Source organism: Ylistrum balloti, unplaced genomic scaffold, assembly GCF_031769215.1.
Source record: "Ylistrum balloti isolate Yb309-2 unplaced genomic scaffold, AGI_CSIRO_Ybal_v1 Utg370266, whole genome shotgun sequence".
Taxonomy (NCBI): Eukaryota; Metazoa; Mollusca; class Bivalvia; order Pectinida; family Pectinidae; genus Ylistrum; species Ylistrum balloti.
Genome location: NW_026782208.1, coordinates 398,295 through 424,473, shown reverse-complemented (window position 1 = coordinate 424,473; position 26,179 = coordinate 398,295). Strand labels below are relative to the sequence as shown.

At 32.8% G+C, this 26,179-nt stretch overlaps 2 protein-coding genes across 2 annotated transcripts; one reads left to right on the top strand and one right to left on the bottom strand.

Annotated features, from left to right (window-relative positions):
* The first annotated feature begins 3,508 nt into the window (after positions 1-3,508).
* Positions 3,509-4,177, top strand: LOC132552683 (achaete-scute homolog 3-like). The gene has a single exon (XM_060216875.1). The coding sequence runs from the start codon at positions 3,515-3,517 to the stop codon at positions 4,175-4,177; it is 663 nt and encodes a 220-aa protein (XP_060072858.1). The 5' UTR covers positions 3,509-3,514.
* Positions 4,178-6,033: 1,856 nt separating this feature from the next.
* LOC132552664 (probable ATP-dependent RNA helicase DDX10) lies at positions 6,034-20,375 on the bottom strand. The gene is made up of 19 exons (XM_060216853.1): positions 20,211-20,375; positions 18,205-18,265; positions 17,464-17,594; positions 16,936-17,094; positions 16,652-16,772; positions 16,073-16,187; positions 15,039-15,135; positions 13,861-13,965; positions 13,437-13,599; positions 13,074-13,158; positions 12,739-12,840; positions 12,371-12,458; positions 11,823-11,911; positions 10,912-11,323; positions 10,155-10,283; positions 9,281-9,433; positions 8,095-8,154; positions 7,331-7,461; positions 6,034-6,267 (listed from the first exon to the last, which is right to left on the bottom strand). Exons 1-19 carry the CDS (start codon positions 20,373-20,375, stop codon positions 6,072-6,074), a joined length of 2,562 nt encoding a protein of 853 aa, XP_060072836.1. The 3' UTR covers positions 6,034-6,071.
* Between the last annotated feature and the right edge of the window lie 5,804 nt (positions 20,376-26,179).

Genomic DNA, 26,179 nt, shown 5'->3' with positions numbered 1-26,179 from the left:
GGTTAAAGTCCGATATACTTATATGTCGAAATAATTTTAATAATTACTGGAACACGCGATTACTGGTTAAACGCATCTAAGATAGACCAAAATTTTACCAGTAAACCTCTGAATAGACTTAAATTATCACTGACAAACGTTTGAGATTGAGGTTCTGAAATGATTACTGGTAGATTTCCAAGATAGAGTTTGATAAGATCAGGCAATTAAGTCAATACAAGTTGGATTGCGTGTTTAATACTTTATCAAATGCTCATAATTAGGAGGTATTCGGCATGATCTTAGAATACGCTTCTATCAAATAACTCAATTAAACCTCAATACATGCATTGATCCTTTATTTAATGTTTGCTTAATACAACTTATCATAAAAACCATTATGACGTAATATCGGGAGTGTTTCGTTTTATGCGGAAAATGACCACTCGACAGATGTGTGTTCCGTTAGTGTAGAATAATATTGAACAAAAGCTGGTCAGTGTGAATGTATTGTTAACAGTGGCCTTTAATGTCGCGCATTACCTGGCTGTGACGAAATGTAAAAGGAATTTAGTATGTTTACCTTTGATAAGATCAGTCCATTCATTATATTATACACTATTTACAGGAATAAGAACACGCTGTGATTATGTATTTTAAATGCTTAGCTTTTACATAGAAAAAAAGAATGGATGACCATCAAAAATGTTAACAATTTAGCAATGAATGTACAGCGATTAAAAATTTTGTACCCAAGCATATGAACAAAAAGGACGCCGTTTCTTATCAGCATAACTGATTCCATTTAATACATACAATGTGTTTTAACAGTGAGCAACAGATACCTACAATGGTTTAAGTAGTTTCGTGGAAATCTTATTTTGCCTAATTTTTTATCATATATGAAAAAAATGTAATTGTAACGTATTTTTTTATTGCTTGATTTTGCAAATTCAAGTCAAATAACCCATTTTTAACTAAATAATAGGCAATGACTTCTGATGAAGGAAAACCTACCTTCTATTCATTGATACATTAATTATAAGACATCTATTAGTAGACGGTTCAGCTGAGTGTAATCCTGTCAGGACGATCCTGTTACAATAAAGTCAGTGGACCGTATGTAACACTGAGGTCCAAATTCAAACAAAACATTAACAAAGCTAAGTCAACTATGACTCTGTTATTTCTGGTTATTTATCCATGTTTGTAGCTAAAAGGTTAGAGTCGTATTAATGTGTCATATGACGGGAATTATGTGTTAAAAGAGAATTACAGATATGAAGGACAGTATTTTCCGATTCTACCAATGTATCATCAACACTACCTTTATCTCTACACCGTTCATGGGTGACTATTTCACAAGAATATCTTCCCTGCTCAAGTGATAAATCCGCTTTTTGTGGTGTTTTACTGATTGGCGAAGGGAGATAATCCCTTATGGCACTTGAAAGCCCGAGACACGCGCCCGAGAGAAGCTTATTTGCATAAGGAGATAGGAGGCGAGAATTTTCTCATATACCAGAAAAAAACTGAACTGATAGCATGATGAAAGGTTACTTAAGGGTAGTTATTTCTTGATGACGGTTTGAGTGAAGAGTTGGAAATGGACGAATCTTTTGTTTAAACTTGGTATGTATGGCTTAATTACTGTACCAATTACATTATGTACAATATTACGTACACTAAATGATTTAGGTTGTTATTTCCTTCTGATAGTTTTACAATCAATTAGAAAATGTATATGAGCTAGTATTTTATATGTTGATCCAGTCTGATTTGTTGTCTTGTGTTTTAGAAATATGTTATTTATGTATTTATTAATTCCAAACTGAACATGTCAACATAGGTTACATGTTCTTCGTGTTTAATAGGAGACAAAATACTGTTTCTATTTCATTTTAATCATTCTTTTTTCATGCGTTTAAATCCATATAAATAATCGTTGATCGTTGAAAAAATGGATAAAATGTTGTTTCAACATAGCTACATTTTCAGCCCTTGAAATATATTGATGAGTTTATTACTTTCTCTCTTATGTACATCTTCAATTCAAGCTAGAAAATTAAAAAAAAAAACAATAATAAAACGCTGATTGAAAAATATTGATACCATTGTATAATCAAAACGAACTAAGGAACATTGTATACTGTAGTACCTTACAGTAATAAACAGTTTGAATAAACAGAAGTTGACTATGTTAACAGCTTGTGTAGACTATTAATACGAACCAATGTTCATTTTTTTTCCGAAATAAAAATTCGGATAGCTTACCGCGGCCTTTATGGTAAAGACCAACTGCATTGTATACTGATGTTTAAAAATATTTCTGATTTAGTATCTATTATGTAAATGCCTGGAAAGTCACATAATTATTGCCAATTTATTTTATATTTGCGTGCATTTCAATGTTTTAATAAAACATATAATTGCTAGAAAAATGCGTAAAAATATGATAACGCATAACATTAACAACTTCATAAAAGTCCCCTTTTTTTAAAATTGTGATACGCGAATGAATTTGTTACATGTATATCGATATTTCATTATCAATAGGCCCTCTTACCGATGATGTCTATTTAATTTAGTATATATGTTTAATAAATAACACCGTTTTGTGAATTCGTGAAGATTTATTGTAGTATACATCTAATACGATCGGTATTTAATACTGAAAATTGAATAAAATTTATAAAAATTTAATAATATTCCTTTGTGTGATGTACACCAGGTTTAGATCTGTAAGGTAGTCGGGTGTATATACATGGAATTTTAACTAGAAAACGATGCATAACTGTCTTAGATTGTCTTTTGGTTTCCTTTTTCAACATTTAAAGCGTCTTCATCAACTTTATTCGAGCTTTGTTTTTAATAATCAGCAAATATAACATTGGATTATGATATCTGAAATAAGAATCTGTATCTCCACAATGAACATACATTTATAGTAAGACAATACATTAAAAATAATAATTCGCGAACGTTTGATATATAACTTCCAATATCCGATAAACTAAGACTGCTGGGCAACTTTATCACTTTGAGAATTAGACACATTTTTATAAAATAAATATATCTATAAATATATTATAAATGTACTAAAATATATCATACAAATATTTAAATTGAATATTGATAAACAATATATTTGAAAATGTAATAATCAAATTGAAAAGAAATTTTCCATTGATGGATATTGCAATTCAGTTATCATAAAGTCTTCAGGTGAACAAAACGTTTTACGTTACATAAATAGTATGAAGTATAACTCTTTTATGTATTAAATGTTAACTGATTTGCTACAAGTTCGATAACTGTCATTAAGTTTGCACAGGCCTGATTATTGTCATGTGTGTCTCGTATGAACTACATATACTTATACTTGTACATCGAAGATAACATGTTTCCATCAAAAATATTTCTAATGATAAAAGCCCAGCTTTGACATAACTATCAGTCTTTCTAAGTAATATACTAAGGGATTTTATATATTGTAATATTTTTTCACAGATGCCATCCTCAATCGCAATACGACATGTTTTCTATAAAGATCTCGTCACCAACATGTGAAGAACTCGGGATTCCACGAGATTGTGATGACCAACCATGTGTTCCGATATTCCCCACGGCTGCGAGGGTAATCAAAAACCCTTCCCTTCACTTCGATGGATTAAGGTATGAAGCCTCCCTTAAAGGTGTAGTGCCGAAGCGGGATCCCTTTTCTCCATTGTGCATAATCCCACTACCTTCAGTCATGGCGGAACAGGGTGAACCGAACTGTATTGGGAAACGAAATGAACGCGAACGGGAACGCGTGCGCTGTGTGAACGAAGGTTACACAAGGTTGCGGGAACACCTACCACTGGAACGCAAAGACAAACGGATTAGTAAAGTGGACACATTACGAAAGGCCATAGACTATATCAAACACCTTGAGGACATTCTTGCCCAGGATGACAGTGAGCATAACCACAGCTTCACGCCAGACTCGTTCATCGAAAGAAACTCGCGACCTGTCAGTCCAATACCCAAATCTAGATTTAGCGAAGAAATGTGCGATAGTTTCTCAGACACGGATAGTAACACCACAGACAATTCTGATTCCTGTCACCGGAAACGATCTCTAAAAGCCAATGACTCTATTGCAAATAGTCAAGTGCATTGTCCTGAGAAACGAAAGTGTGTTCATAACGCGTAATTGATATGGTTGTTAATTGTTCTTAATTAGTATAAATATCATGTTTAAATACAGTATGCCGCGATTTAAATCTCCCTTTGAGCGTTGTGAGAATTTGTAATCTAGTCATTCAATATGCGCTACAGTCTATATTAAAACATATATGACACAAAAAAAACCAACCGTCACAAAGCAGTTGTTTTACTGGTGTCATTATCAAATAATCATCTACCACGTGAACAATAATTCAATAATTATATAGTTTGTTCAGTAATCTATCTGAAACTTTTATATTTTCAAACGTCAACCAATGTAATTGTACAGCCGAGATAAACAGTGTTTTACAGGAAGAGCTAATATGAATCTGATCAATTTGTTCCCCAGATTGCTAAATAAACGTGAATAATTTTATTATTGATCTGTTTAGAACTTAAGTAAATGTAGGGTTTACCCTTTTACAAATACGCAGTTGTACTAGTTCTGACGACGAAAAGGTCCGCAGAATCTTACATAGTTTTATCCCTCGGCTGTCGTAGGTATAATACAACTGGTTTTCATGTTGTATATTGTATTCAAACGAAATAAAGGTGCAAATTAAAACATCTGTTTCTTAATGGTTTATCTGTTGGTAAATTCACCTCTTCATCGGTGTTTTGAAAATAGTAATGGAACCGATTATAGCCACGAACAGGAGCAGTGATTCCGTATGTCAGTCTCTAGCACATGACGAATTTGTTTCGCTGCGAAATGAATGTACGAAGTCAACACTAAGAGCTCGTACAACATGCCCGGCAGATTATTTTCAATAGGAAATCTTTGTGAAACAGAAACAAGAGGAAATTTGTAACTGTTCCAAAACACACAGGAATGTTTTTGTTAACGTGAAAAGGAGTCCAACAGGGTAGGATCCAGGACCTTTTTAAGTACACAATTCATATTACTGGCAGATGAATGTCACGTGACTCTTTTTTTCAGGTTGACAGAAGACGTAAGAAAAAATTATATCAATGTTCGGGTTCAGCAATACCATTGGAATGGTAACTTGGTATATTTCTAGGTTTCGTTTATCATTGTATTCATAGGATTGAAATTACACATGACACAAAGTCTATGATCAGGCAACGAAAAATAGAAGGACTGGTATCTAGATCTAAACCAGTCTGTTGTCCTTTCCATCAAACGAACCTCTGTGTTGAACTACACACTGGAACATACACACCGCCTGTCAGCTACAACAGTAAACATGTACATCGAATGTTCTATCCCTGTGACCTCTTGGCATTTTCTGCCACCTCATTCCTTTAAGAAAATTGACATACTATAACTAAGGAAATTTATGTATGTGATTTCAGGTAAATGGTATACCTTAATAATCTCCTCTATCGGGGAGATCCTTCTTCAAAATCTCGAGTGGGTGAAAGATTCTATTAAAAAATAAAGGATATTTATTTCTATCAATATATCAATCCACCAAACAGTAATAATCTACATTTCAGCCATAACTACAGCAGAATTTGTCATAATTTGCCTCCTTCCGGCTCATGTCATTAAAAACCCACTTTAACTGCGCTCTATCAAGTCGCAATAAAACCCAGCATACAATGCAGGAGAAGTTGGACATACGGTTGCATTGACATGAGCAGAAAATTCATGTTAAAGGGCGATAACTCAAATACATATATGTACAATGTATAGGTACTTGTCAAATTTGAGTGAAATCAAGTCCGTGGTGCTGAAGAAGTTACAATGACAGACACACAGACACAGACAGACACACAGACAGACAAATATGTATGAAATTTGATATCTTTATATAACTATAACCTGGACGATTATAGAATAAATAATTTCTTACCAACAAAATATATTCTGCTGCCATAAATATTTATTCTTTCAGTTTTTAAAATTAACAATTTTAATTTCCAAGTAATTTTAATGCCAGAGCTTCATCATCTTCTAACGTGTACGCTGACTGCATTGTATCATCCTCATCCTCATCATCATCCTCATCATCATCATCATCATCTCCACTTGCCACATCTTCATCTCCAGAATAGTCATCACTGTCACTATCTTCTGTATTAGTCAGCCTCTGTTTTTTAATGGCTGGCCTGCAAAGATTATTTTATATACAATATGTATTAAAGAATAAGTTAATTATGTGAATGTTAAGATCAGAATGTTGAAGGTTTATCATCATTTAGAATAATGAGACCTAGAGCTCAATAACCAAATACACAGTTTGCATCAATTTTGTCATTCCAATGAAATACAGATATGAAATAAAACTTGCTATCTGTCAATGACAGGCAAATTGCCTGAAATATGAATATACTCTGATGTTATTAAAGTTGAGGGAAAACTTTCTGTCTGATAGTTAAACTCTTCGATCAGAAAAAATAACGATCAGTTAGCTAACTTTTACCTAAATCAATTAGAACAAGAGGCTCATGGACCATAACGGTTATTTTTTCTACTTTGAATGAAATCTTGCTAAGAATCTGTTTTCCATGATGCAGATGGAAGTTTTGGTGAGGACAAGGTAACTGTTACAAGTGTTACCTATTTTTTGACAGTAAAGTTGGATCTCAATCCAACTGGTGAAACTTGAGAAGAAGTTTGAAATAGGTGTTGCACAGGAAAACCATGATTGTGCAATCATGTTACAAAATGGTTGAAAAATAAAAAATACTTTGTTGGCTACCTTTCCTTAACATTCCCACCAATATTTATCTCAATGGCACCAGTGAAACTGAAGAAGTTTAAAATCTGTTTTTTCAACATGGCAGCCATGGCGGCCATCTTGGATATCAGACATACTCGAAAAATAACAACACTTGGTCAGGACCATCTCAGAATCATTTCATGCAAGTTCAATCTCACTGGTGGAACTTGATAACAAGTTTGAAATGTCAAAATGTTATGCATGTCGGATGGCAGAGCTGAGGACACACAGCTGACAAAGCACGATGGCTATGAAAACACACAACTCATGGCAATGATAACATTTTGTAGGTGTTTGCATTGCTACAAAACAATCACATAACAATGTCACTCTCACATATAAAGCAGTCACAATGATACATAACAGTCACACACACATGAAAAAACACATTGTCAGATACATTGCAAAAATACAAAGGTTGTACAGTGTATAATGTTTCAGATACATACTCAGAATCAGAGTCCTCCTCCCCACTGTCATCAGCAGAGCCATACACTTTGTCAGGATCAGGCAGGAAATCTAAGGGATTAGATCCGTCTTCCTCTCCTCCCAGAACAGCCTCACCTTCCTCCTCATCGTCCTGTCAATACATCCATAGATAAGTTATAAATATGTTATCTTTCAAGAATAAAACAATTTGTTTGTTAGTTTGTTTGCTATTTTTTGTGGATATATATTGTTTTTTTTTCTTATTTTGTGATATTACTTATACCAGAGAATGCGTTGATTATCTCCCCTACTGAATCAATCACAATGTAATTCCTCAAATACATGTAGCATCACAAATTAATGTAAAATACATACCTACAAATGATTAATGCATATAATTTGTTTAATGACAACTTAAACTTGATCAATTACACAAGATATGAATTGAAAGTCACGAAATGTAGAATTCCCCTTGTTTAACACCAAATATCAGATAATTTCTTGTCAGAGAAAGTGAATGTTTGTTGGGTCAAGAAAGATTTTTCAGAAGTCTTACTCTAGGAGAGCACTTTTGTGTACTCTAAACAACCAACTGAACACCCGTGAGATCTATCGTTAAGCAAACAAGGTGAAAGGAAACAAATAACATCTACTGACCATTTCACAAAAGACAAGCCCACAGCTTACAGAACCCATAAAATATCTGAAATCAGATCAGCTTCATGTATAATGAATTATAACATATTTCAGTCCTGTACATCAGCTCTCGGAAACAATAGCTCACCTGATATTTTCCTTTGTTTTTCTTTGCTCTCATCTCTTCTTTGAGCTTCAGTCGCTTCTCCTGGAAGGAAGGATACATAACACTATAAAAACAAATTCTGCTGCATATGTAAGATTTGTCTCCCTTGATTCATATTATTTTCTTCTCAAGTTTGTTATTAGCTACTTGTATTCCTATAACATTGTAACTCATAATAGGCTAATATCCTATTCCTTCTCATCCATAATCTACGTATAAATTATCTGTAAACTAAGCCTCCTCAATGCCCAATGTTTCTGCACTGGAGAACACATTTTAATAAAAACCACAAATATATATTTACTACATAGTGGTGTTTCTATTCAGTGATACCACCAGGCAGAGAGATTTGAAAGAAAATACAGAACTTGACTTAATACATTAAATGCAAAATTATAAAGGGAACATGTTTTCTGAACTGGTCTCATTTTTAATAAGAATTTTTGTAATGGTAATAACACAGTACAAAAGGAGAGCTCACTGCTCAAAAGTCTAACATAACATGCTACATTATGTCCATTATAATACTCATCAGCCTATATCATACTCCTGTGAATGACATGATCAATGTCTGCTTAGCTACATCTGTTAAAGTGAGATTTTACCATACCCTTCGTATCTAAAGAATGTAATCTCTGTACTTTTCTACTTAGGTTTATCAATTTGTTTTTTGCGGCGTATTTCTCAAGAACTGCCTCCATTGTAGGCTATGTACACAATCCCTGTCCTTTTCAAGTTAAATAGTTACATCTGTAAGATCCCCTTATTTTTATCCTCTGTTTATGAGATACAGCTTGCACCATAACGCTTATATTCCCTGTCCTTTTCTAGTTTACTTTGTCTAATAGTCCCTAATATTTTTACTCTGTATATTTGAGGAACATGCTCCCTATCCTATACTGATTTGATAGCGATATCTATAAGGTCCTCTTAGTTTTACCCTATGTTTCTGAAGTACACCTTCCCTGTCCTTTACTGATTTGATAGTTATATCTGTAAGGTTCCCTTAGTTTTACCCTATGTTTCTGAAGTACACCTTCCCTGTCCTTTACTGATTTGATAGTTATATCTGTAAGGTTCTCTTAGTTTTACCCTATGTTTCTGAAGTACACCTTCCCTGTCCTTTACTGATTTGATAGTTATATCTGTAAGGTTCCCTTAGTTTTACCCTATGTTTCTGAAGTACACGCTCCCTGTCCAGCTTTTTGTCAAATTTGTCCTCCTTCTCCATGCGTGTTTTGGCAGCACTTATGTTGATTCCTCCCTCGTATTCGTCTGGCTCCTCGTCAACCTTGGACTGCTTCATCACATCCACCACAACCTACAACACAAAGGTCAGAGGTCACACCAATTAGGATCAAGGCTAGGTTAATAGAAAACACAACATCATGATCATACTTACAAAAGTCAGCTTTCCTCTGTGTCACTGATACAGCACATTAAATAGTTCTATTTTTGTTAGCAATAAATCAAAATACAATCAGTTTTGCTAAATATCCAGACTGAATATGATAAATAGATTTAATGCTACAACTTGTAATCTGATCAAATAATGTAACTGATCAGAAATATCAAATAATCAAAAGTAATTTAATGTTTATCAAAGTAGAACCTCCAATGAACATACAGTATACTAAAGTAGCTATTCAATTTAATTATTCATCCTCAAATATTATCAATGTCTGACAAAGCAGATGCTACATGCCCCTAAAGAACTTCATTAAGGAAGGGTATAAAAATCTCACTTCATATTTATACAGGATATTCTAGATGTCAGTTTGTAACAAGGCAAGCATAACATGTATAAAACCTAATATCCACTTTCAGCCACACTTTGTTATCCAAAACAACAGCAATTAAAATTATAAGGTACCGTATACCAGTAGTGAAACATCTGAATATGTGGTGTACAATGCACATACTACCACATAGACCATTATAGGCATGTTATCAATTTCTCAATTAAAGTATTAATTAAAAGGCATTAAATGAAAAAATACAAAAAATAAAATGCTGTCTTCTGTTATCATTTTTATCCTTACCTCTCCCTCATCATTAAATGAGACTTTCTTGTTAACAATGATATTCTTCTTCTGTATCATTTTTGCCATGGCATACTTGGTTGGTGCCTTCTTTCCCTGACGTTGTGGTATCTCTAGGCTCTGCTCAGACTGAGGATAACATTATCATATATAGTTATAGATAACAGTCAAATTCAATATACCATTACACACATTTAAACCAGGTATGCAGTGTTACTGCAACTATTCTATAGAATGTTCATGAACTTATTAACTTGTGGATTTAGTTTACCTAGGAAATCATTGAAAATCAATCCCCTGCCAAAAATAATGATCTGTAGTGTAAGATAAGGCCAAGGAAATAGCTATCTGCCATGTTTAATGTTACATTTTCAAATGAAAACAATGCTGACAAAAATTAATCCACAATGCCAACTAACAAGCATCACAATCATCAGTAACTCCATCTCAAAAACAGAATGTTAGACCTAGTAAGTATCTTCTTGCAAAATAAATCACTCTGAGAGTAATACAATATCTTACCAAAATATGAGGAATGTAAGAAGCATGCATTAAATGCTTCCAGAAATTTTACAGCATTGGGTTGCTTTATTTCAAGGTATGTACAGACCTATACTAGGAACAGTTAATTGTTTATGAATTAAATGCAACACATAGATAAAGCTTACTGAACTACCAATACCTGGTACAATTAAAAGTAGACGAACCAATTTGTCAGTATAAACAAACTGCTTCATCAATACATGCAATGAGGTACCTTGTCTTTTTTCTTGTCATCCTTAACTTCAGACGGTAAATGTCTTTTCTTCACTGTGAGGAAATCATCTTCCTCTTCCACATCAAAACTCACATTGTCTGAATCTTTCTCCAGGTAAACACTTTTATTACTTTTTTTCTTTTCCAATGTATTTTTAGACATTTTACTTTCATTTTCACTTTCACTTTCACTGGAGTCCTCCTCACTACCACTGCTGACACCAATTTCTTCACTATTTACAGACAAGTCAGAATCACTTTCAGATCCAACATAAGAGTCCTGTTCATTTTCAGACTTTCCAGGGTTGTCCTTGGATTTGATCTGTGAAGTTTGAGTAGCTGTTCTCTCTGCTAACCGTTTTTCTTCTCTTTGAAGAAATCTGATCCTTGGGGGAAAGGCCAGACCTAAGCACCTATTAGAGACAGTAGATATTTATCTTTATCATATGTTTATTACTGATAATAATGTTTTTGTATATATGACAAGTCTGATACTTCCACAAGTTGATATCAGCCTGGGTGATAGCACCCTTTTCAAATTTTAATATCTTGCTGCTACCACTTATTGCTGTCATCTTCCTGGAGTCCTGATATCAGCCCTCGATCTGACTGATACCAGGACTCTAAGACTGATAAGAGGTGTGCAATCAAAATGGCCATATGAAAATCTCTAAAATGATCTGTCAACTATTTGGATTTAAAACACATGATAGTTACACATGTCATCATACATTCACTTTAACAAATTATATACTTCAAACATACTATGTTAAAATTACTCTTAATCATACCACAGTTATCTCCCTTAATTTGAAAAATACAAAATGCAACACCATTGTAAGGTTTCATTAGACCTTCAGCAGACATATGATAAATATCTAAAAGGAAAATGAGAAACCAGCTTTTACATACCCAGAATATTTTTCTGTATCAAGAGCATGGATGTTGAAAACTTTTTTGTTGCTCATCATGAAGACAGATCGGAGATAGCTCAGAAATGCCTGCAAATTGTGAATAAAGAAATTAAGCATAATATATTTTGTAAACTTTAAAGTTAACAATTAACATTAAATTTAAAAAGTTAATGAATCAAAGACTAGACATTGCATACAATATCAGTAATATCTGCTGTTCACTTCATGATTATGTAGTCCAGTGCCAGCTCTATATAACTATACCATCATCTATTACGGAACAACTTCATTTACATTTGCTTTCAATATTAAGATTTACATTTGTACAATCAAATATCCTGAAAATAATCATTGCTGTAAAAATGACTAACTTGGATCATTTTTTCCTACCTTCTTTACTTAATCATTGAACCTTTATAGGACTTGGATCATATATACCTACATGCTGTACTAACTCCTTCAAAATTTGTAGGACTTAGATCCTATACATCTACCTTCTGTGCTGACTCCTTCATCCTTTGTTGGATCTGAATCCTATATACCTACCTTCTGTGCTGACTCCTTGACGTGTGGATCAGCAGCACACATACTTTCAAGCTTCGGTTGTATACTCCATAATTTCTTTGGGTTAACCCTGTGACACAAAATGCAATAATTATTACCTTTTCCTTAGATTTTTTCTCAAATCTTCATTTTCTACTTTTTAAATACAGGATATACTTTTCTTACAGTTATATATTCATCTGTAATTTCTATTCTGATTTGTGTGAATAAAAGAATAAATCCTGAGACTTTGTTCTTCTAATATTCAGATCTCTGTAGGAAACCCTGATTTCGAAGCGAATACTTTCGGAGATGTGAATGTTACTGTGATTCCAAACTTGAATGCTATTTCATCAAATTCCAGTATTTACTTTATTTTTTCAATTGGAATCTTCTTTTCTTTGAGTAGCTGGACCATTGCTTCCTCCTCCGAGGGCATCAGGACAAGAAGAGACTCCCCATCTGTGTCATATCTACAAGTCAAGGGTCATTCAATATAAATCATTATTCTAATACATGTATTCTGTTTGTTTCAAAACTAGTCATTCAAACACCTTATAAGAAAAGCTTGAAATACCTTTTCATATGAGCAATCTCTCTTGCCTTTGCTTTATAAAAATACAAACCAAATTCCATTCCCATCGAGAGTTTGAACTTTTCATTACAATGGCTTTCTATGTGATTGTAAACAAGTTGTCTCCCTTACCTAGCTGTCCTTCCAACTCTGTGTATGTAGGTGTTAGCATCCTCAGGACAATCCAACTGTAACACCCACTTGACAGCAGGGAAATCTGGATTTGATATGTAAACAATCTTTCTATTATTTTAGTATGAACAGCATGTCCTTTTTCCAGCTGTATATAAAACTAGTGAAATAGGACAAAAAGTTATCTTGCAATAGGTCTCTGTATCACACACCAACTTAAATTTACTGTAGCAAGTTTCTAATGTTGTTATTTTCAGTATTTAACATGTAAAGTTTTGCCATATTTTAAAGTTCTTCAAATATTCCTTGCAGTAATTAAAAGCAAAAGATATTTCTTATTGTGAAATTCCTACAAAGTTGTACCTAGTCCTCGGGCTGCTATGTCAGTTGCAAGGAGTATAGCATTTTGTTTGCGACAGAATTCATTATAAACAGCAACCCTCTTTAGTTGGTTCATAGCACCATGAAGTGCAAGGACAGAAACACCCGGTCTGAGATGGCAGATACTGTTGTGAATGTATCGAACCTAAAAACAAAAAGGAGTTGATTGTTCATTTTTTAATATTCAAATACACGAGTACTCATTGTAGTTAATAAATTTGAGAAAAGAAATGTTTCCTCCTAGTTACAACTTTTTTTATACTCGATATACCATACAATAAACACAATGGAAATAAACTCTTTAAACTAATTCCATTTAAATTACACTGAACATTTTGCCTTACAATCAGTTGTGGTTTATAATCCAGAAAATATGGTACATGACTATTTACTCTCAAACACATACCTGTTTACAACTCGACATGAAGACTAGGGTTTTTGATTTCAAATGGTTTTTGATGAATGACCACAGCAGGTTGAGTTTGTCATGTAACTCACACACAATATAACTCTGAAATATAAAAAACACACCTGTCTTATGTTTATGTCTAACCCAGACACTTCCAATTAATAAGATAATATACAAAACTAAACTCTGTAGTTTTTATAATTCATTTCAGAGATTTCAATGGAATATTCAGAGACCGGATACAGTAAGTCTCTGATATACTCCATCAATATGTTGGATTAACAGCACATTTAAATGGATAATAACCATCTATCAATGAACACATACATCTCATTATCCAATAATTAACATGAGAGTTCTGTTTACTTGTTTATTGCATATTTTCACAATTATCTTCAGACTCAATCACATGATGAAAAATCACAAACACTGAGGATAGTAATATTTAAATCAGTGGCTCTAATAACTTTGTCTGCCAAGAACCAAAGATAACAAATGATACATTTATAAACAAATGTTTGAATAAATACATTTCTTATTACATATAATAAAACTTGATATGTCCACACAACATTAATGCCCCTGAGGGGACTAAATGAAAATGTGAACTGTTTGCAATGTTCTAAGTCCAAGGGGCATAACTCTTTTAGATATCATCTAACCCAACCCAACTAAGAGCATGTTGGGTTTTTACATAGTACATGTTCATACCGAATTTCAATACAAATGTCTGACTGAGATAAGGAGCAAAAGCTATAAATTGCTTGAACTTGTAGCAAATAATCTTGAAATTAGTGCAAATTAAATCTTGACTGAGATTTTTATTAGTGACCAATATTTCTAATATTTTTTAACATACATGCAAAATATTATTTAATTTCATTAAGGCATTCTAAAGTTATGGTGCAGAAACCTAATTTTTCTTAGTTTCTTGGTAAAGAAAGGGCCATAACTTAAACAAATTTCAGAAACTAGCAAAAATCAAACTTAGCTAAGATTTTAAAAATTTCAACATACATGCAAAATATCATTTAACTCTATTAAGGCATTCTGAAGTTATGAGTGACCAATATTTTTTAATATTTCAACATACATGCAAAATAGTTTAACTTTATTGAGGCGGAAACCAAATCCTTTTTCAACTGCAGGGACATAGCAATGCATATGACATTTACCTGTTCAAGCTGTGTGGGGGTGCTGTGTTGAGCATTTTCATGTACAGAAACATACAAAGGGTTCTGTAAACTAAGTCTTGCCAGGTCCTTCACTGACCTACAATGAACAAATATATTAATAGATATGAAAGTTACAATTATAAAAAGATCGAAAAAGTTGTGCTATCATTCATGTAATGATGTAATATGCAGAAATGAAAACAGTACATTGTTAACTGGACAAAAAAATAAATAAGACATATTTTGACTAACTTTTAAAATGAGGTCCTGATATAAAAAAACCCAGTTGTTCCTAAGTTTCTTTGATGGTTTTTGGAGCATGATAATGTCAAACAAGAGACAGACCTGTAAATCCTGACAAATTAAAAGCAGTTTTTTCTGGCGAGTCCAATATATTGATGAGTCATATACAAAGAGATGTATAGGTAATATATATTTCAGTCCTAAAACTCAATGTATGAGAATACACATTATTGTGTATTAAAGATCAGAAATTGACCAATACAAACTTCAGGAACATACATATATTTAAAACTCCATCACAAATCCTACAAATCACACTGACAAAAAAATCTTTCCTCATGGAAACTAGTGAAATATTACAAAGTTCATTTTAAAAGTTGAGTTGAAATATAAATGACATGACACACATTATGGTATCACTTATGGAGTATATAATTATGTGATACAGGAAGAGGAGATAACCCATCCTCTACAATCACCTCTTGCAGTACATGTATCTGTATTTCAATATGGTGTACATGTATGGGGTATTTTAATGCCTTACTGTAATTTACAATGAATGCATTCTCCTACATAAATTTGGCAATGCACACAACAAGATATTACCAAGGAAAATGTACACAGTAAAACTAAGAGAGAAAATGCTTACAAAACTTCACAAATATTAAAATACATTGTTGCACCTCTTTCATTGGCAAAATTTTCAGAGATCCTGCTAGTGAACTGTCAAGCGAACATGCTTCCCTACATTATGATAAAATTTGAACAGCAATTCTTAAGTAGAAACTTACCTTGTTTGTGTTGCAGAAAAAAGGAGAGTCTGTCGTGATACTGGAAGGTTTTCTATGATAGCATTCATCGCCTGAGCGAACCCCAAATCAAGAATTCTGTCTGCCTCATCAAGAACTGTGAGAAATCAAACAGAACAGAACTGACTTTGATTATCAAAAACGACCAAACATGTCAAGATATATTATTGCCTCCATCTGAAGGCACTCTACACCATATCATCAATACATAAGATGTTCATCAGTAAGACACACTGTTAGAATTTTCAAAGAATTTTTTCTCTAACACTGTGATATGGTAGTTTACAGGTCACAACCATTGCATGAATGTTAATTTCCTCAAACAAAGTGTTATGTCTACACAACTCTGAATAAAAAAGAAGGCATTCTTTCATTTCCTTTTTCAAAAATGGTTGTAAAGAATTTTGGAGTCAAATTATTATATATTGTACATGAAAATATCTTATAGTGCATTTCAACCTCTAATTATACAATGTATGAAGTTATTCATCAAATCAATTTCATTATTTCAACATCAAAAAACTGGTCATGTAGTCTGATAATTTATATATATAAAGTTACCTAGTACTTGTAGAGCATCAGCTGTAAAGTTAGCTGTCTCATCCATATGCTGTAGTAACCTGCCAGGGGTACAGATCACAATATTTGTCCTGTTCATACGTCCAATTTCATCCTGCAGCAGCTAAAACCACATAAAAAAGTATTCAAATTTTGATTTCTCTACAAGTACAAGAATGGAAGCATAATAACACAAGCTTGATAGGTAATTATTTGTACTGCCACATATGACAAGTAATGGTATAGAATATGATTATCAATATCTAATACAGGCTGTGTTTTCTTACCTTCCCACCAATCACTAAACCTGCAGAGAAATCATGATATTTTCCTATTTTGCGTAGAACTACAAAAGTTTGATAGGCAAGTTCCCTGGTAGGGGAGATAATCAATGCTCCAAGACCATCCACTGGACTCCATTTTTGTCTGTGTAAACATTCCAGGATCTGAAGAAAAGCAAAACGAAATGAAATGTTCTTAATCACATTCTTGAACAATATAAAGTAAACTGATAAGACATCAAATTGATTTCCACCTTTCAAAGTATATTCGTTTTTGATAAATGTCCAGAATAGACTATATAATCATGTGTTAAATGTTTGTGTTCACAATCTATTTAAATCTGTCAAGACTGATAGCTAATGCTTTTACAGAATGTCAGCTCAAGATTGAGGTACCATTTTCTCTCCCACAGAAAAACGTCAGTTCAGATATAAATATATAATTATCAATTTCATTCCAATGGCATTGTTTATGATAAATAATATTTGAAGCTAGTTTTTTACAATTATACATCAGTCATGCTACATACTCACTGGAATAAGAAAAGCTAAAGTTTTCCCTGATCCTGTTTTAGCAGCACCAAGTATATCATTTCCTTGTAAAGCTAAACCAATCGATTCCTTCTGAATTTCTGTTGGACTTTCATATTTTGCAAATTCAAGACCTGAAGTGAGAAGAAAATCAGAAATCCCTGATATCATCTGTCCAAAGAGATTCATGATGTCACACAATGTCATATAGCTTATGAAAACACAAGGAAGCATGGATAAAGTGAGGTATTATTCATACTAAACTTTCTTAAAACTCCTCTTTATAACATCAAAGTAAAAACAATGTATCAATTAAGGAAACAAAATACTGATATAACGGAGTCTAGTGATTTTTCCAGGTGAGTCCAGAGCACAAATTTAAAATTTTTGATAAGTCCCAATATTAAGACATAGCAGGTTCTCAAAATATAATTAAGTCCCACAGAAAAGCATGAGTCCAGGACTCAAATATTACTTCCTCGGACACCTAATCCTTATCTCTGATAACAGAATGGAAGTCATATTAAAAATGTACCAATACTACTGTTTATTTCCATGATCAGTATTGTGTAACCTGGATATGCCTTAGACAAAACATTAACAATTTTAGGCCAAGTATATGGTCCATCTAAGGATTAACTACTGCTTTTTTTTCTTCGGTTATTTGAAGGGATCATAGTGAATGAAATAACTGGTATGCCTTTTAGGAATATATATTTTTCATCACCATGGTTTATCACTTACCCTGCAGTGTCCGTTTGGAAAGTGGGAAGTCAGTGAATTTCTCTACAGATGTGGAGTCAAACTGCAAACATACAAAACGTCAAAAGAAAGTTGTACAGCGGCTACATGGGTAATACTTAATACATCCTTTTCAGGTTTTGTGAGAAATCCAAACTGTTAATTGAATGAAATATTTTGAAGCAAGCTGTAACGTATAACAGCAAATTTGTAGTTCACCACTTCGAAGTTTGGTATCAAATTTAAAACTTAAAAAGATACCAGTTCTTATATACATTCCACCATTTAACAGAAAAAGTATGAATAATATAATTGTACTTACTCCATCATGTCAGTAAGTGTGGAAGAGGTTAATTAATTTATGAAAAAAATTGACAATCAAAAGATATGTCCTTGGAATACTTTTAATTTCATGCAGGTTAATTAGTTTGTAGGTAAATAAAAATGTAGCTAAATACAGATCATTATTGTTCTAAAGTATGATAAGAATGAGCAGTTTGTAATATGAAAATAATTGTAGTATGTGTTATAAGTACTCTAAGCACATACCACTCTCACTGAAATACAAAACACAATTTAACTAAGTGGCAGAAAGAATTTATGTTGAATTTTGACCTAGGATTTATATACATTTATGGACCCCAGGGTCTGATTTTACCAGTTTTAAATATACACCCCTATATTATACTTAAAATAAAATATAAAAACTGTGACATTTCTCAATCTGAAGAAGATTTTAAAAGTTTAATCACAATTTCTATTTCAGACAAGTGAGCTAAAATCAAATATAACTCTATTTATATATAGTTTGGGATATGAATGATTATATTACTTTACACATAAAATATTTGCAGTAATTGATATATTGTATTATCAAATAGCAGTGCAGAAAATAAGATCATAACTCTGATTACATCATAACTCTGGTAAAATACTAGACACAATATACAAATTGGCTAGTATTTAGAGAACTTCTCTCTAGCTTGATCAGTTAAACATCAGACTAATATGACGGAGGTCCCAGGGTTTAATCTTAGCAGAGGCATTAAAACAAATAATGACATCTGATACAATAAGACAAATTTTAGAATGTGAGATTCTAACATTCCAAATTTACTCAAAAAGAGCAATACTCAGGTGATTCTGAATAACTTCTTAACATGTAAATAGTATAAAACTTATTTTTAATGTATTCCCAATATATATGTGTTAAATGGGTACATGATTAAAGGGATGATAAAGGGATAAAGAAGATTTATAAGCATTTTATTTCTTTTATATCTACTGAAAAAAACTGTACATTTGTGCATACATCTATGAATACTATTGTGCATGTACCTGTCACAGGCCTCTTGATCTGCCAGATTTGGGGCCGAATATCCCAATGCAAAATGGTATCTTTTTTTCCCAATTTAGACCCAAAGTTTTCCCAATTCTAAGGAAAACGTCACTATTTTTCCAAATTCTAAGGGCCCCGGGTCCCAGTCCCAAAATGGGGTGTGAGAGCCTCGCTGTGGTTATAAAGAGATACATCTGATGTTATGCTTTTTATACATCCTAATCCTGACCATGTATATATTACCATCAATTTCTAACTCTGTTTTGTTGTTATACTTGATTGCATGTAACTGTACATCTTAAGCCATCTGATTGCACATGGACTGGTTACAACAAACACTTGTCTATTGTCTTCGTAACAACTACTTAATTTTATATTATTTTACTATTTGCTTGTACAACTTTATGGGCTTTAGAATATCTCCCGATATTTAGGGAACCAGTTTAAAGCCATTTGTTTACTGCCAAAATTATCAAACAGTCCATTTGAAAGGGACATTCGCGATTTTTTATCGTAATGTTTGATTTTTTTCCCCACTTCATATATCTAGAGCTTGGAATTCCTGGGTCAAGATAAAGATGCCTAGTAATACTCCTGATCAGCGCACGTGGTTGACACTACCTACATGTAAATAAAAACACGTGGTGGATGAAATTCGTCCCTTGTTTACCTGGCTATATTTTTCCTGAAGAGATGATATTTCTTTATCTATTGTCTTCCACGTCTTCTCTTTAGAGTTGTATAAATGTTTCTTTTTTACTTTGCCTGAATGTCCTCTAAAATTGTCCTTCTTCTTATTTTTTCCGAAGTACGATTTTCCAAACTGAGTATTCATTTTGCCGGAAGTTATGTGTATATTGCACAAAATTTCCTCCTGACCGTGAAGAGCTCTATGGTCGTAGTGAAATCTTGTACGCTGTGCCTAAACCTGGCCTGACACAGTGCTGATACCGGACGCAAGAAATGAATTGTATCTTAACAGAGACTTACATATATATATATATATACGTCTCTGATCTTAATAATAAATTAACTTAATTTTTTTGTATATTACTCTATAACATTAGCAAATATCTGACATAATGAGTGAAGTCATAATAATTCATTGATTTTGTTTTATCTGTGACAGCGGCATATTTCAGCGCGGGTTGAAAACTCGTCAGATTTCCGACAGAAACCACGCACAGTTGGATTTCTTTTAAACTATGCACGTTTTAGTACTTTGAATTACCATGCAAAATATACGCATGGATGTTCCTTTTTTTTTAATAAAAGAGACCCATATGGCTCACATGTTCTTTGAACTGATCATATGTTGATCCATGGCACCAATGAGATGTTTTTGTACCACATATTTCGTAAAAACTTATTTTGTTATTGTTATGTTGATATGAAGATAGTTTAAAGGGAAATATAGAATTTTTTTTTAAATTTGACAAAAAGGTCTCCAGTTTGAAAAAAAACACACATTAAAGTAGTAATGCACTGAAATTAATTCTATACTACAGAAATATCCCGAACAATATGTACATCACTCAGGTACAGCAAAAACTTTCGGCCTGAACAATATGTACATCACACAGGTACAGTAAAAACTTTCGGCTTCGATATGCTCACAATGACTTATAATCAAGAATGACACCATTAATGCACTAAAAACTTTTGCCAGCGATATTCAAGGGCCTCAATGCCACTTTTGAAGAAGTCCTTTTCTTGACCGTTCAGAAAGTCTACCACTGCATGTATGACAATATCGTCTGACCGAAAGTAGATACCAGAAATGTGTTTTTTTTCTCAATTTTGGAAATATACGAACCTGATGGAGCGAAATCAGGAGAATAAAGCGGACACTCAATCAATTCAAAGCTACAATTGTTAATGCCAGCCATAGCAATGACAGACTTAAGAAAAGGGGCATTGTCCTGGTGGAACAACACACCTTTACTGGGTTTTTTTTATCAATATTTTCTCTTAGCCCCCTAAGATGTGATGCATGACATCTATCATTAATTGTTTGTCCCTTTTGCAGATGAACTACTATCAGAACAAGTTCAGCACCCCAAAAAACCAAGGCTATAGCCTTTTCAGCAGTTGGCTATATAGGGAGTCATGAGCCCATAATTAATAGTTATAAAGTCATGGGTTTGTTGAACTTAGATAAGGAATCATAAGTCCGTAATGCCTAGTTAGTAATTCATGGGTTTGTTGAATCTATATAGGGAGTCATGAGCCCATAATTACTAGTTATAAAGTCATGGGTTTGTTGAACTTGGATAGGGAATCGTGAGTCCGTAATTACTAGTTATAAAGTCATGGGTTTGTTGAATCTATACAGGGAGTCATGAGCCCATAATTAATAGTTATAAAGTCATGGGTTTGTTGAATCTATATAGGGAGTCATGAGCCCATAATTAATAGTTATAAAGTCATGGGTTTGTTGAATCTATACAGGGAGTCCTGAGCCCATAATTAATAGTTATAAAGTCATGGGTTTGTTGAACTTAGATAGGGAATCGTGAGTCCGTAATTACTAGTTATAAAGTCATGGGTTTGTTGAATCTATACAGGGAGTCATGAGCCCATAATTACTAGTTATAAAGTCATGGGTTTGTTGAACTTAGATAGGGAATCGTGAGTCCGTAATTTCTAGTTATAAAGTCATGGGTTTGTTGAACTTAGATAGGGAATCATAAGTCCGTAATGCCTAGTTAGTAAGTCATGGGTTTGTTGAATCTATATAGAGAGTCATGAGTCCGTAATTACTTGTTATAAAGTCATGGGTTTGTTGAACTAAGATAGGGAATCGTGAGTCCGTAATTACTAGTTATAAAGACATGGGTTTGTTGAACTTAGATAGGGAATCGTGAGTCCGTAATTACTTGTTATAAAGTCATAGGTTTTTTTAATCTATATTGGGAGTCATGAGCCCATAATTACTAGTTATAAAGTCATGGTTTTTTTAACTTAGATAGGGAATCATGAGCCCGTAATTTCTAGTTATAAAGTCATGGGTTTGTTGAACTTAGATAGGGAATCGTGAGTCCGTAATTACTAGTTATAAAGTCATGGGTTTGTTGAATCTATATAGAGAGTCATGAGTCCGTAATTACTAGTTATAAAGTCATGGGTTTGTTGAACTTAGATAGGGAATCATGAGTCCGTAATTACTAGTTATAAAGTCATGGGTTTGTTGAATCTATATAGGGAGTCATGAGTCCGTAATTCCTATTACGTAGAAATTACGGAATCACGACTTACTATAATCAACAACTTACGTCGTGCTAACTGTTAGTTACACAGACTCATGGCTTACTATAACCCACGAATTACTAATTAAATTTTGATGCTAGGACTTACGACTTTCAATTTTGGTTAACTGGACATACAAATTACAAATTTAGATGTACAAACCTATGATTTATAATTACTAATAAATACTTATTCCGGCCCTTGCGGACTCATTACTTAATCACTGAGTTAGTACTTCGGACACATGATTTACTAGCTGGATACTTCAGGTCTGTACAGACCCATGTCTTAATTTCTACTATAACTTACGACTAACTAACTAGGAATTACAGACTCGTGACTTCCTTTTTTAGTTCAACAAACCCGTGACCCTCCAATCCCTGTTTTGACACTTAATCATTTAAAGAGCCCATACAACATCTTATTAGTGACCCAAATTGGTACTAATCCTTAAGTTTGAATCTGAATCTGTAAGCAATTGTCATAGAGGTGTCCTTTAAGAAAATTTGATGACCTCGGTAGATACAATAGTGATACCATTAATAACACAAAACTGTAATAGTTCATATCCACATTCCTGTTTATTAGACATCAACGAAACATGCATATCTCATCAACGCACAAGGACTAGATTCAAGTGTCTTAGTGATTGGAAAATTTCACCAAAATAAATTGAAAATAATAAAATGAATTCATTTTCTTCTACATGCATTATCAACCAATAATTAAAGGAAATCACCTAAACTCAGTACAAGCCAGGATAAAAATGACTTTTTCCTTTTAGACCTTTGCTGAAAGCTGCACTAGAAAAAATTAAGTAAGCAGATCTAAGAGACACATTTCCTTTATCAAGTATATATTCAAATAATAATGGGTTGTAGCTAAATGATAATAAGGACAGTGATTCCAGAGTTAACAATGCCACAACCTACATGTAATACATTGTAGCACAATGAAAGGCATCTATCCTTCAGTTTTGTTGATTCTGAAATCCAGAAGTTCCATTCTTGTTTAATGTTGATTTTCTCTGCAACATATGACTAAATCAAAGGTTCTATAACGCACCCCCTTCTAGGTGATAAAAGCCATTTAGTCTGCTCAATTTGACAAAGAAAATACTGACTTTAAAGTGATTTTGGTGCAGCACAATCATAATACTCAATGGATTTATTTTAACTAATCAAGTTATTTGCAAACAATCAGGGTCATATGGCCTATTTGTACAAATCATCAATTTGGTTGTGACAATTTACAGGTCTAAGTGTGCAAAGAAGACAAGCATATAAATTTGTAACCCTTGAATTTTGAACATGTACATTTGTATGCTTGAACTACCAGGTATTGTATAATCTTCAACAGGTAAATAACTGTAGAATATCTTGTATTTAGATATTAACACTGTTCACAGCATATAATTGTATTACACTTATATTCGCTCTTTATTTTGAAAATGGCAGTTTTATTTTAAATGTATACTGAAATAAAATGGTAGCACCAAATATACTACAACTTACAACAGAATCACTAATAACATTTCAAAATACAAGGAATGTCAAATAATATCTTTTCTATGTATATTCTATGGTAACTATTAACAAAATCCAAGCAGTTTTTCCTCATTTCTGCCTAGAGTAGATTTGCCACAGTAACAGATACAGATCAATATCTAATACTATTAACACAGACTTAGAAAAGCTTTACAACAGTATAACAATGTAGCTGGTACTTATCTACTGGTTTCAGAAAAAAAATCACATAATACTATTTAAATAGTAAAACATATTAAGTGAAGAAAGATTTATGATAAGCACAGTACATGTAATAATACTTAGGAGAAAGAACAAATTGTGTGTAGATTTCTACGGCCAAATTTATCAACCTGATCAAGATATAAATGCAATTTATAATTCAGTATACAATTGTAATATCATACTCAAATATCTAGACTTCCAAAGATGATATGATGTCAAAATGCACTAAAACTGTTTTCATTTAACCAAATTCCCATTGTGTGAGTATCTTACAGCATAATAATCCTTTTACTTAATTAAAATTATTGAGGTAGAGCCAAACACTTCTTGTTAAATATCATCAGGAAATTTAGCAGTAAATTTATATTTCTTATTGAAAATAAATCCATTATAGTATCCTTAAATTCAATTTTTGGCAATTAAATTAACAGAAAAGGTCATTAAAAATATATATTTTATTTTTTCTAATTCAATCTTTGTGTCTGGTTACACATTCCGACTAAGGAGAAATGGAAAGATGTCTATGTAGTCAGTTATAAATGTTAGTAGCATGACATTAAACAAAAATTCAACAATATGAGTGTTTATAATGCCTTAAAATGGAATGGCTACTCCCTCTATCACAAGTCTGCAATAAACAAATAGTAACTGGTAACAACAAAAGGTGTTTCATTGGCAGGCATTCTCATAATACAAAAAAGCAAATTATTAATACTGATACGAACACATCTTGGATATAAGGTCCCATAATTTCATTTTTTTCCCCTAAGAAAAATTAACATATATATGTTCTAATCATATAGCATACTGGTATATACCACACAACCACAAGATTAAAATTTATCATTCAACATAACAGTACATGGTATGTATTCAACAAATACTTTCCTTCCTTAATTTAAAAAAAAGAAAATGTTAATTGATAAATATTGACCATCTGTTGTCACATGGAATTATTATTTTCAAGTAAACTTTGATAGGTCCAGGTATATACTTTTCTCTTTTGGAAAATGTAGTCAATAAATTAAGACAAAATAACCAATCAAATTATGAGGATTAAAAGGAAATTGAAATATGTCATAGTCATTGTTTCTCTTTGTCTTTTCCTTTATCGTGTGGAGGAGAATGTTAAATCTTCGTTAGTTTCAAAGCATGGTCCTGATGTACCCAATAAACGTATCATGAAACTACAACTTAAAACAAATTGGTCATATCAAATTGTGTTCTCCCTTTTTCAAATACATACCTACCTAAATATCTAAAAATATGGATATATGTCACACAAATGAAAAGGAGATCCTAGAGGTACAATGTATCTTGTCTGGAACCTTGGTGCCCATCATCATTTTGTCTTTACTGAGAAAAGGTATATAGAGAAAGTTTGAATTTTCCCCACCATTTCATTATTTTGTCTCACAGTATTATGCTCGATTAACTGTTTTTCTCAAATGAATTCAAAATAAAAAACATAAGCAATAAAGCATAGTAAGGGACCAAGGAAAACCTAATTCTGAAATTTAGTAGTAATTTATAGGGAAATATCAAACTTGAACTGTCAAAATCTACGATGGCAACCTATCTACCTTTCTTTTGATCCGTACTAAAAACTAAACACGCACAACTAGGGCCCACAGGAACA